The sequence below is a fragment of the Lichenostomus cassidix genome, chromosome 1Aa, assembly GCF_008360975.1.
Source record: "Lichenostomus cassidix isolate B80296 chromosome 1Aa, HeHo_3.0, whole genome shotgun sequence".
Lineage (NCBI taxonomy): Eukaryota > Metazoa > Chordata > Aves > Passeriformes > Meliphagidae > Lichenostomus > Lichenostomus cassidix.
The window spans coordinates 2,056,770-2,070,361 of record NC_139480.1 but is presented as its reverse complement, the minus strand read 5'-3'; the positions used below and the strand labels follow the sequence as shown (position 1 = coordinate 2,070,361).

At 44.9% G+C, this 13,592-nt stretch overlaps 1 protein-coding gene across 3 annotated transcripts in view; it reads left to right on the top strand.

Moving 5' to 3' along the window:
- The first annotated feature begins 1,009 nt into the window (after nt 1-1,009).
- The window catches only part of EXOC4 (exocyst complex component 4), a 318,206-nt gene continuing 305,623 nt past the window's right edge, over nt 1,010-13,592 (top strand). For all 3 annotated transcript variants that reach the window (XR_014856419.1, XR_014856420.1, XM_085081950.1), the window contains exon 1: nt 1,010-1,137. Coding sequence is in view for 1 of the 3 variants with exons in the window: in XM_085081950.1 (XP_084938076.1) it covers nt 1,052-1,137 (86 nt within the window). In the remaining 2 variants the exon portion in view is untranslated. The remainder of the gene's footprint in view (nt 1,138-13,592) is intronic.

Genomic DNA, 13,592 nt, shown 5'->3' with positions numbered 1-13,592 from the left:
TTTTTCCTGCTTTTCCTAAGGAATTCCAACAATCTTGGGGCTTGTAGGGTGCTTTTAACACAAACTCTCAAAGCATGAGACTGGAGAAGTGTTCTTATCCCTCACCTGGAAACTGGGAAAGCGAGGCAGCTGTTGGGAGAGGCTTTGTTTGATATTTGGTGAAAAACCTTTGAATTTCCAGCCCTGGCCGGGGTGACATCCACCTTCCCTAATCCAAAGAGGATCCTGCAGCAAGGCAGGGAGCATGGCCATGGGAAAGCAAGGAGTGTGGTGTTCAGTGACACGGAATTGTAGAATTGTTGGATATCTCCACAGAGAGTGTTGGATGTTGGAGCATTTCCCAGCTGTGAACTGATCCAAATTCGTCACCTCCAGCTGTTCCAAAACCACAATTCCAGCGCCAAACGCTCAGGTTTGCTATCAAAGCACCGTGGCTAACTCATCTCGGGTCACCTCACCTCCTTCCCAGTGAAAACTGGGGAAAATGAGTCTTAATAACACCGTAGCTGAAAGACATTAGGGGAAACATCAGTAGCTCTTGTAGATGTATTTGTGACCAGACTCGCTCAGGCTGTGCCACCCTGCAAGAATTTAGCATCACTAATTCAGAGAACATATTAATTTAGGTAACTAAGGCACTTTATCCGCTATTAACTCAATAAACGTGAATCGCTCGCTGTTCAGCCAGCCCAGCTCCGTGAGGGCTCTGAGGGGGAGGTTGGTCCCTCACAGCTCTACCTCGTTTCCTGCCGGTCCCAGAGCGAATGCCGGCTTTTGGGCAGAGGTGTTTTTGCAGGTGTATCCTGTCTTGTCGATAACTTTTTAACCCGCCGCTGATTTTTAACCACCTGTCGAAGGTTTGTGGGTTGGGCTGCATCGCCGCCGCTAGAAAAACTACAACTCCCAGAAGGCTCCGCGGCGCCTCACCTCACCTTGATGCCGCGCGCCCTGCCTCTCTCGCCTCCTATTGGGTGGAATCCCGCCCTCCTCGCCTGTGATTGGATGCGGCGCGCCAGCACGCGTGTCTGCGCCGTGTTTGAGGGGGCGCAAGATGGCGTCGGGCGATGCTGTGGGGAGGTACCGCGGCACCGTGGGCAGGAGCAAGGACCCCTCGGGGCTGCTCATCTCCGTTATCAGGTAGGGGTGGCCCCGCCTCGCACCCTCCGGCCCCCTGACGGTGACCCAGGGCGCTGTGCGGGCCCTGCTGTGCTGGGGAGGCCCGCCCGGCTCGGGCCTTCAGGTCATGGGGTGCCTCCTGGGCATTGGGTGCTCCTAGGCTTGGGTCCCTCCTGGGCATTGGGTGCTCCTCCTGGCCCTGGAGCGGTGGGGAGGCTGCAGGGCTGGAGCAAACCTCGTCCTGAGGGGTGTCCCGCTCTCCTGCTGCCCTGCCCGGCTCACTTCCTGCTGCCCGCAGTGCTTTGCTTCATGCGGGGCTCAGAGGGAGCTGGACAGGCTGGATCGAGGGGCCGAGACCAACCGAGGGAGGTTCAGCAAGGCCCAGTGCCTGGTCATGCCTTTTGGCCTCAATAACCCTGTGCTCTGCTCCGGGCTGGGGTAGCGGGGCTGGGAATTTGCCCAGCAGAGAAGGACCTGGGGGTGCTGCTTGACAGCGCTGAACATGAGGCCAGGTGGGCAAGAAGGGCAGTGGCACCTGGTCTGTGTCAAAAATAGCGTGGCCACAGGACCAGGGAGGTGATTGTCCTCTGTGCTGGGCGCTGGTGAGGCCACACTTCGAGAATTATGTGCAGTTTGGGGCTCCTCAGAACAAGAAAGACATTGAGGGGTGGGAGAGTGTCCAGGGAAGGGAACAGAGCGGGGAACGGTCTGGAAAACTCCTGAGGGAGCTGGGAAAGGAGCTGAGCCTGGAGCAAAGGGGATCAGGGGGACCTTGTGGCTCTGCAGAGCTGTGACAGGAGGGGACAGCCGGGGGGTCAGGCTGTGCTCCAGGGAACAGGGACAGCAGGAGAGGAAACAGCCTCAGAGGTTGAGGTTCGATATTAGCAGCAATTTCTACACCAAAAGGGTCATCAAACACTAGAATGAGCTGCCCAGGGCCAGGGTGGATTCCTCATCCCTGTAGGTGTTGAAGAAAAGACTGGATGTGGCACTCAGTGCTCTGGTCTGGGTGACAAGGTGGGGATCAGTCACAGGTTGGACTCTATGGTCTCAGAGGTATTTTCCAACCTCAGTGATTCTGTGAATAAACCCTGCAGGTAGTGCCAACTCAGTGCCAGTCATGATCATATTATTGCTGTGGAGTCCATAAGTGACTTCCACCCACAGTCACAGCAGCACTGAGTAAAATTCACCTGGTTGGAAGTCTGGAGAGCTAGAAAGTCCAGTGTGCAGACTCCATCCAGTTTGGGAATGCCACAGTGGGCAAAGTTGGCCAGGCCTGAACTGTCCAAATCTCGAGACACTGTTTTTAATAACATCCAAACTTTATCTTTGTTGGGTTTTGGGGTGTGGGGTGCTGCTGCTTCCAAATCTGTCTTGGAGAGAGTGAAAAGAAAAAGTTGTGTCTGGTCATGTTTAGACATTGATTTTTGTCTGTCCTTATTCCTGAGCTCTGCTCTGCTGGAGGTTCTGTGATAGACTGGGATGTGAATTCTCTCTTTCCCCCCAGTACTTTCTTTAACTGCTGGTAAATCTTTTCTGTGCTGCTTAAAACCAACGTGTTAGCAGCTGATTGCCCGCCCTGAAGCTTTTAAATATTCTCACACATTTTAGATATTCTTACACAGAGGGTGTGGGCAGCTGCAGTAACACCAGTGGGATATACTGGCAGCTGCAATGAGATCTCCAACTCTATCCTATTTCAATGTCTTGTAGAGAAACTACAGTCATTCAGTTATTTTGGAGAAGTTACTGGAGCAATAGTTCTGTATCTAGGACGTGTTATGATTTAATTATCTTCTTTGAATGGTGATGTTTAGGACATGATTCCATTCTTTTTCATTATTCTGGCCTTTAAAATCTTGTAAAACTTGAGGGAGATGTTGGTTCTGGAAAAAAAGCAGGTGGTGCCACTGTCTGTGGAAGAATAACAACAATGCATTGGTTGTGCAGCATTTCCTGTTGTCATCATCTTTTTTTCATGTTTCCTGTAATTTCCAAGAGTGTTTTCAGTTCTTCCTTTTGCACCTCTATTGTAATAAATCTGAACTTACTAAATTTATTTTAAAAAAATTAGAGTGAGCTCACAGTGCTCTGCTCTCCAAATAAGAAATGTTTGTCTCATAATTTTTGGCTTGCAGGCACTGATACCTTGGCTAGTTTAGGTCCAGTGTTTAGACACAGCATTGAGTTATTGACTTTATGAAATTAAAGTTATTCAGTAGAACAGCCTGATAACTGAACTTCCAGAATTTAATTAAGAACTTGGTTTGGATGTAGAGATTCTCTGCAGAGCTTGAAGTGTCAGGTTGAGCCAGACCATGAAAACCTGAGGGTAGAACTGATTGCAAAGGCAGGAAAAAGTGTTGTGGTAATAATATTGATGTTTCTTAGGCTTAGCCAAGTGCAGAAAGCAAACAGTGTGAAAAGGAATTTAAATCACTTTTCTCTGTACGTTGTTTTTTGTGTAGGAGCTCAGGTGAGGATGAACTTGGCAAGCAACAGGTGAATTTTCTAGTGGTTTGTATAGTCATAAAATGCCACTGCAGACAAATTTAAACCTGCCTGGGTTAAATGTAATTTTACCCAGCTCCAGAAAATATTACAAATCTTAACAGCAAGCTATTGGTCTGAAATGTGGCCGAGTTTCCTTGCTTTGATGGCTTTATTTTCACAACATTTATGTATAATAGAGTCTTCTGCCAATCCTTGTGGTTTTACACCTGCATTTCCCTGTTTATTTCTCCCTTGTTGCTGTGGGAAAGGTCCATAAAGGGAACAGTCTATGAAAAACAGCAAAACCAGCGAAACATTTTTCTGCTGTAAACAAACAAAACCAAAGGAGCTTCTGCAAGTATTGATGTTTTACTTGGTTAGAGCAAAGACAGCGATGTTTTCCAAAACCAAACACTGTTTAGGTCTGCAAAATCTCTTCATATTGTCTGTGAAATGCCTTGAAGTGTGAAGCTGAAAGGCCTTCTGTAAATAGGAATTATTTTATTAATGGAGGGATAATTTCTGATATTTACTCGAGCTCAGGAGCTCTCAGTCACAAGAGACTGAATAATTTACTTTGCTCTGATCCCAGATTTAGGGATTCTTGTAGTGATGTGATTGGAGAAAGTGTCTCACTTCAGGGAGTGTTTGGGGTGAGATCCTTGATGAAGTTTAGCTTGTCAATCAGCACTGAAATCCAGTAGGAAATGGAATTTTTGGAGATCTGGAGCTCTGATTTGGGAATTAAGTCACCCCTGCTCTCTGTGGTGTTGTTTTTCAGCAGCTCTGAACACAGAAAGCTGTGAGCTGAAGGAAAACCCAACAGGAAAGAATGTCCCACTTGTGATTCCTTCCTGTCCCTGCGAAATGTCACTTTTTCCTGTTGTGCCAGGGAGCATATTTGTCCTTTGGGAGTTGTTTCCTGTAGGAGGATTCATGGAATTCACCTTGGTTTTCCTGTTGTTGCCAAGAATAGAAACTCAAGGCAGCCCCAAGGATGGATTAATTTGGAAGAATGTTTATTAGCACCATCAGGAGTGAGGGATGTGCAGCTGTCCTGACAGGACTGATCATCCCAAAAGAGCCAGGAGCTCCCAGGAAGCAGATTTAGGAGTTGTAGTTGTACCTCCAGCAGTTCTGGGGTCACACTGAGTGCTTGGGCAGTTTCCCTTTTTTTTCCTCCCAAAGAAGAAACAGAGAGATTGTCCAGAACAATAAACCTTTTGGAAGTAAAGAGTGTCTGGGAAGCTTAATGACTGTTTGCCATTTAATCCTCCCTTTTGCTGCAGCTCCAGGGAGCTTTCCTTCCTTTCCCTGTGCCTTTACAGATCTTGGGAGTATCTTCAATTTGTCCTTGTCCTCAGAGCGCTGAGAAGAAATGACCATTATTTGCTACAAGGAAACAACTCCTGGGATTGTGACTTCCAGAGTGGATATTGGATATCAGGGCTTTTCAGCTTCTATCCCTGTGCTGCTGCAGTGGTCATTCCTCAGCACTCCCACTGCCAAAATGTGCTCATTCCTTCGTGGATGAGAAAGATCCCTCAAGTTCCTTAAATAAAAAGTACTTTGTAAGGTCAAGATGCTGTCACAGGAGAGCAGATTCTTTTGTTGGAGAAATCTCTTGCTGATCCCAGGGGCTTTGGCAATGCCTTTTTAAAAACCATGCAGATAACGGAGCAAATTTGGCTCATCTGCTGGAGGACAACCTGGGGGATATTTTATTTGATCGTTCAGAGGACAAACACGTGTTTGTGTATTGATTTTTCTTAACCTTTTGTTTTGTGGGTAACTGGCTGAAGCAGCTTTTGTATTCTGAAACAAGCAACCTGGCATTTAGCAAATGCTTGCTTTTTTTTTTTTTTCCTTGTTTTGAGAGAGAGATCTTGTCAGATTTTTAATTGGTGAAGCTGTCTGCCTTTTATTTACTGTTGGGCGTTTTTCTTCCCAATTAAAGGTTGCTATTTTTTCAAACTGGCCTTTAATAGCTGCTTTAATTGGGGCAAAACAAACTTTAGCAGTGACTCCCGAAGACCTCAGTGAAATCTTTCACAGAAGCAAACGCACTCAACAGATCTCTGCAGAAGCTGAGACTGCAGGCAAAAAAAACCTTGAACACATTTTATTTTTCACAAGTGGAATTCGTTTTCTTTTAATGCTTTTGGCCATTATTTTCATTATGGGTGAACTTTGCTGAATGGATTTTTGCTAATGACCTGGCATTTGGTCTTTTCTTTGTGTCGAAAACGATAAAACTGAGCTCCCAGTTTGTAAGGGAGAGTGAGGAGCACAGATGTGGAGCTGTTGCCCTCCTTGTTCCATTTGAGAAATAGCTGCTACAAGGAATAAACTCGAGTTATTCTGATCTGTAATGGTCTCTTAAAACCACTTTTATTGCTAATGGTGTTTTCCAGCGTCATAAAGGTAGCAGTTCCTCTACGAGAAAAGTACTTCAGAAATTCCCTGAAAATAAATTGTATATGGCAGAGTGTGGTTGTAAACTATAAATTTCCCTGAAATGATCTCCAGGCACTTGTATAAAATGTTTAGGTATTTGGCAAGTGTTGGGTTGTAGCTTGATAGAGGCCCTTGGTTGCATTTAAAAATGGGTAAAAGAACTCATGTGAATACAAAACCACATAGAAAGGGACAAGATGTGTGACTGTGCCAAGTTCAAACCTCAAGGTACTTTGTTTTTCAGCTCCTATTTTAGTTTTAAACAGTGCCCTGTGCAGAGCTGGAGTTCAACCTACCCTGGCAAACCTAGGAAGGGGAAATACTTGGTTTTGTTAGGAAATTCTTGTGGTTTTGTCTGTGTGTGTGGGGTTGAAACTCTTCTTGTTGGAGCCATCTGAAGGAGGAGGAATTCTCTTGAAGTGACTGCAGTCCAGTCTTTGTTTCAGAAATCAGCTGATCCCTCTCTCTCCTGCCATCATTTGCATTGGTGTGAGGAAATTTGATTAAAGGTTTGTTAATTTAGCAAAATAAAGATTTCCCTGCGGGTATTTATTTAGGTGGCTGAAGGCTGCTCAGCCTTTTTGCCATCCTGTACCCATCTGCAAGTCCTCAATGATAAAAAGATCATCAGCTTCTGCTGAAAACGCTCTAACCAACTGTGCAAACGGCATGAAAGATTAATGGAATGTAACTAGAGGAGGAAAATGTTTTTAAATGCTCTGTTTGCTCTGTGTGCTGAGCAGGGTTGTGAACAGACTTGTGCTGCTGTTCGTTGTAGTGAATTCTGTCTTTGCACAAGGAGTTCTCTGCAGGCTGAGTGTTCCCCTTGGGGAGGATGGAGTGTGCTGGCCTCAGGATTTCACTTATTTTTTAACTGATTATTTATAATTGTTACAATCAGTTCTCAGGATACTCCATTTCCCATGCCCACTGATGTGCACAGCACCATTTTTTACTACTTGCTTTCCAGCACCTCATTGTCTTCATGAAGGAATAATTTGTCTCCTAAACATATTAATTCATTTCTGCAAATCTAGAATTTCACAGCAACAATCCATTAACCTATGAAAATAATGAGAAACCATCCAACGTGTTGCTACAGAGTTAAATTGTTAAATACCTTTTGGAGTTCTATTTTTTTTTTTTTCCCTTCTGTCTGGCTTTGTTTCATAAGGACCCAACTTTTACAGTGGTTTCCATGAGACTCTGGAGAGGTTTCAAAACCTGAATTATCAGATTATACACTTGGAGGTTAAATAGTGCTGGAAGCTGTAGATCACCCCGTCTGGGACTTGTCTGTAAGACAACAATTTTCAATTATAAAATTCTAATAAGTCCATTTAGTTTAATGAACCTGTGGAAGTTTGTAGCACAGTGGAGACACTGGGTTTGAAATACAGTTGTTCTTGTCCCAGGGAGCTTTACAAACCTTTTTCGTTGAGCTCTGTTGAAATGGAGCTGCCTGTGAGGTCTCATGGGGTGGAACAGCAGTCAGGAGGAAGAATATTTGCTGAACTGTTCCAGACAGGCTCTTTCCCCCAGACAGGCTGTTTTTAGACCCATAAAAATAAGATTGGGAGCAGGGGGGAAATGTGAATATAAACCCCTGAATTTGATAAAGGAGCAGATTTTGTTTCCTCACGCATTTTATGCTGATTAACTCAGGAACTTAAATACCGGGAAGGCAAACATGATCAAAATGTGTCTTAGATCTTAGGTGTTGCTTGACATTTTCACTGCGAGGCCCAGTCCTTGAAATTCTCAGTGTCAAAGCCTCTGTGTGATGTGTTTCCCTCTCCAGCCTTAGGTGGGGGGAAGGCAGTAACAAATGAGTGCGTTTGTCATGGGTTATTGCTTGCAGAGCACTTAAATGCATCTTCCACACCTCTGGGAAGTCAACACTTGATCCTCCCAACAACTCGCGCTTCAAACTCACTCACTGCAGCAATTCCTGGGATCATTTTCAGCTTGACAGTGCCTGAGGAGCTCTGTGCTCCCGGCAGCTTGTGCTGGGCAGTGAGATGTGGAAAGATGATCCTTCTAATCTTGGTTATTTTCTTCTTTCCCTCACATCCTGACCTCTCCTTTCTCCCTGTGCTGTTGTTCCCTGGCGCTCAGATTTCCTGCCTGGCCCAGCAGGTGCTGCTGGTGTTGGCCTTGGGTGTCAGAGCAGCACAAATGCTGCAGTGCTCACAAGGGTTCAAACTGAAATCAGAAAGCAAATTCTGTAATTACTGTGTGGCCACAGCCATCAGCAAGAGGGGTCTGATGGGAACAACTGGTTTCAAATGGGTCTGTCTTTACTCTGCTTTTGTTTTCTTCTTCATTCTAGTGCTAAAGTTTCCTTGGCACATCACAGCTGTTTCCTGCAGAGAGGAGACTGGGCTTTCTAGACATCCACAGTGCTCTGCTTAAATTATTATTTGTTGCTTCCAGCAACTGCTTGCTTTGTTTAACTCCACAAATCCTTTGTTGGTCAGAATTGTCCGTTGGCTAAAGCTGTACTTTTCTTTTCTGTACCTTGTTGTGTTCTGGTTTGTGCTTTAGGTCCCTGGTGTGGTGTAAAATGGAAAATAGCAAAACAAACAAATCCCTCTCATTTTCTTTCCTGAAGGGTGATTTTGATCGTTTTAATGCTGCACTGTTCATTATCTGAACTGCTGTAAATATATAAGTATATGATATGAGTCCCCCTGTGCTGCAGCAGCAAAAGAATTACCCTGAACTGTCACCCAAAGTGTAAAACTGAAAACTTCCCCTGATTTCTTCAGAAGGGATGAATTTTGTGCATCCCTGAAATTCTGGCTGCTGCCCAGGGCTGCTGCTGCTGCACAGATTTGTGGTGACTTTGCTGCAGAGCAGGTCAGACATCAGTGAGTCGCCGCCTTGGCCACACATGAAATGCAGCTTTGAGCAGGACAAGCTTTCAGCCAGGCTGCTTTGAGCACTTGGTACCACAAACTGTGTGTTTGCAGCTTCAAAGGGGTTTGAAAGTGAGGAGCTGGGAGCCTCAACAAGGTGTGTGGTGCAGCACAGAGCACTCTGAGCAGGTGGTGGGGAGTTTGCTGTGGATTCCTGCTAAAATGGGAGCTTTGTTTGATTTCCCCCCCCAGTGATTCAGCACTCAGTTCAATTGCGCTTCACTAAAATGTTCTTTTTCTTGATCAGATGAGAAAAACTTCAATTTGATCAGCTTGCCTTTTTTTTTTTTTTTTTTTTGGTGGTGTTTCCCACTGTCTTTAATGAGTATTTTCGTCTGAATGAGCGATGCTGAGTGAAGAAAAGTGAATTGCACGCTCAAAGAAACCTGATCCAGAAGGAAAAGAGGATTATTCCTGGATTTCCAAGCTGCACCTGTGCATCATGTAATACTCTTTTTCTGCCTTTAACCACAAATATTTACATATGTCTGCTCTGATGTAGGGGAGGAGAAGAAAAAAAGGCTTTGAGAGGGACACAAAGATGCTGAACACCCACAGCGTTGGTCAAAAGCAGCAGAGTCTTCCTCCCTCCTTTCCTGTAAGAATTATCTGCTGCTAACTGAGCATTAATTTCCTTCAACTCCTATTTGCATTTTGCACACAGTATCTGTTCCTTCAGTTTTGTTTAATAAAAAGAATCCACAGAAGCATAATGCCCACATACTGTTCCTGCAATGTTCTTCCTGTGAAACAAATTTTCTAGGCAAGAAATTGATAATTAAGCCTTGGTTTGCCATCCATAGCTTAGCAGTAATCACACTTAACAGGGCTGGCCCTAGGGCAGGTAAAATAGGCAGGCAGTTATCCACCCAGCCTGGCTGGAGGCATCAGAAAAAGCAAATTTACAGAAATGAAACATTTATTATTCATTAATGTTAACACTTTTCTCTTAAAAATTGACATAATCTAATTTCCTTGGCGTTTTATTGGGCAGGTAGGAAGCTGACAGCGGGCTGGCAGAAGGAATTGCTCATCTGCACTGGAAAAACAGAGAAAATATATAATACAAACTGCGTGGGGGAAAATGAATCCTCAGTGTAAACAGAAATTCTTGCTGAATCTCAAATCTGATTCCAGTTGAGGGTGTAATTCTGAGGTTGATGCCTGTAAATGGATCATCTTAAAGGTTGGAGTTGAATTCTTCTTGCCACAGTGCAAAATGCAGGGGCAAAAAGGACAGCAAAATGCAGGATTTGAGGGAAAAACTTCTCTCCTGAAGTGACAGGGGATGAGATGAAGCAGGAGGGGTTTGGATTTAGGTTCAGAACACTGAGCTTGTGTGTCCTCCAAGGATATTCAGCACCTTGCAAACCTAAATGAGGATGGATTGTGGGCACTTGGAGCTTGGAAAGTCATGGATTTTTCTCTGTCTGACCTATCTGCGTCAATGGCCCTTGCAGAATAAAAGACAGGGGGAAACAGGACACAGGGAAATGGCTTTAAGGTGGAGGAGATTGGATTTAGATCAGGTGTTAGGAAGAAATTCTTCCTTGGGAGGGTGTTGAGGCTCTGGGATGGAATTCCCAGAGAAGCTGGGGCTGCCCCTGGATCCCTGGAATGTCCAAGGCCAGGCTGGACAGGGCTTGGAGCAGCCTGGGACAGTGGGAGGTGTCCCTGCCATGGCTGGGGTGGCACTGGATGGCTTTAATGTCCCTTAATGTCCTTTCCCACCCAAACCATTCCATGGAAATAAAGCTGCTTCTCCAGTGCTTCACACTGAGGCTCACTAATGAGTGCTGTGTGCTCAGACTGAATCTTCACTGTCAGACAGGAAAACAGACTTGAAAATAGAGGTGGAGGAGACTCCAGTTTTGGTTAGAAGCTAAATTTTTTCTACATTTGCTGTGGACATCTATGTGAACAAAATATTTCATCCCCTGGAAGCTTTGTGGTTTGGCAACACCAAGCTGAGCTCTTTCTCCCTGTGGCTGCCTGGAGGACCTGCCGTGGTGCCTGGTGCTGGCTTTGCACCAAAAAAAGCCTTTTTTGGGAAGTGCCCCTGTGGCTGCTCTCAGTTTGTGGTCAGCTGGTTGGTGTGGGGACTGAGCAGACAAATCTGCTGTGCATTTCATCCACATCAAAGCTCTTTTTGTAGCAGTTTGGTGCAGATAAGCTGCCCACATTGGTGGGACGTGGGGTGATACACAGAATAAAGCTTAACCTGTGTATGGTGTGTTCTGTGGTGCTGGGATCCACAATATTAAATCCTGCTTTGGGGCTGGAACGCTTTTGAAGCTGGAAAATGCCATTTTTACAAAGGGAGGTGAGTGGTTTCATAGTTGTGCAGCTGATCATCTCTGTGTAGCACTGCTGTGATCCTGGAGTTATCTGTTGTGCCACACGATGAGTAGCACAATGGTGTTTGTTTTCTTCTGCTGCTGAATAGCTTAGTAAACATCGTGTTCTTTCAGCTCACAACAATGAAAGAAGTGTATTAGCTTGTGAAGAAATGATAACTTGTTTTCTGTCCTTTTACAGCATCTGCCTGTTGTTCTCTTGTGCTGTTTGAATGCTGGAGAGTTTCCTTTTCCTTCCTTTCCTTCCCAAATTAATGCATCACAGGGTGGGAGTAATTTTAGACAGAAGATGAGATTGGGTGGTGGTTGTTCATGGGGCACATGGACACCTGGGACAGATCTATGGAAAGCATTGATTTATCAAAGCACAAAGAAATATCCAACACTGCCTGGAATGTGAAATTGAAATAACTTCCTGTAGAGAGTATGGAGTCTGCTGGTGTTTGTTGTTGCTGGGATCAGGTAAATTACACTGGTTTGTAGAGCAAACTTTTTGTCCCTGCTGAATGCATTGGTATTTTTGAAGCTCTGTCTGTGTTTCTGGGGTAAATACACACAATTTCATACATGATAAATATGAGGTGTGGTGTGACTTCCTCGTAGAATCACAGAACAGATGGGATTGAAAGGGTCTTTAAAAACCATCCTGTTCAACCCCAGGGACACCTTCCACTGTCCCAGGGTGTTCCAGGTCCCATCCAGCCTGGCCTTGGCCATCCCAGGGATCCAGGGGCAGCCACAGCTTCTCTGGGAATTCCATCCCAGGCAGGAATTCCTAATTCCCAAGATCCCATCCATCCCTGCCCTCTGGCACTGGGAAGCCATTCCCTGTGTCCTGTCCCTCCATGCCTTGTTCCCAGTCCCTCTGCAGCTCTCCTGGAGCTCCTTCAGGCCCTGGCAGGAGCTCTGAGCTCTCCCTGCATCCTTCCCTTCTCCAGGGCAACATTCCCAGCTCTCCCAGCCTGTCTTCTCTAAGCCCCTGAGTGTTTTAGTGAGAGAACCATTTCATTTTTCTCCTCAGAGGAAAATTCTGAGACTCTGAGGTCTGTGAGGGGGAAAAAAAAGCTTTAATGCCACAAGTGAGTTTTTCAACTGCTTCTCAGTACTTTGTTGAGCTTTTATAATAGGCAAGATTTTTGATTTATATACTTTTCACTAACAAGTGAATTACTCTTCAGCTTTGGATGGCTACAATCTGTTCAGCTGCCTGAAGGCAACAGGTGAGAGTAAATTCAAGCTTCCTTTTGTGTCCTGGTTGTGCCACTTTGTTCCTTTTCCTCTGTGGTGCTGAGGCAGGAGGATTCTTGGGGAGCTTGGAGTTCATTCAGTTTTCTAGAAAAGTGCAGCCTCGTGCAGAAGTGGTAGAGCTGGCAGTTACATATATAAATATATGCATAAATGTGAATTCATTTTCCTGTGTGTTTCTCTTTGGAAATGAGCTATTCCTGGCCTTGATGTGAGCTGTTGGAGGGAGCAGCTGAAGGCTTTAGGAGTTTGCAGAATGACAAGGATTCAGGACTCCTGAAAAAGTCTTTCCACCTATTCCTTCTGCTCCTTGGGCTGGATGGTGGAAATAGGAGATGAAAAACGCTTGTGACCTACAGATCAACTTCTACTAGAATGAATAGTCCCAAAGGACTTTTTTTATTAATCTAATTCCAGTGCAAATTCAGTGACCTCAGGGAAATAACAAGGTTCATTTTTTTTCCTCCTGAGAAATGTGCTGTACATCCCATGATGAAAACATTTCAGGATTGTGTCTGATCATCTCCTCTCTCCTGTCTTCCATCTGTGGGAGTGACTCCAGTGAATGAAGCATTTTGCAGCTGTGTAATCCGTATTTTTTAACTATGTAAAATCAAAAGTCAATGAGATTTGGCTCAATGAATTTTCTGTTTTAGCATAGCATAAAAATGTCTCTCAGCAGCCTAACAGGCAGCTGGAATTACTGTAATCCTGGTGAGCTCTTGCTAATGAGACAGGCATCTGCAGCCATCCAGCTGCCAAGTACAAATTCCAGGTATTTTACAGAGGGGGAGGATTCTCATTTGGAAAAAAAAAATGAAAAAAAAAAACCCCAGTGAACTGCTCAGGAATCCCTCCTGGAAATCCCCACCGAGTTCATCATCTGCTACTCAGAATCTAAACCGATTTTCCTTCTGTTTGTCCTCTGTTTTGAATATTTTTCAGGGAGTTCTGATGTGTATTTATCATTGCTTCCTAATCCTGCCCTGTTTTGTGATTC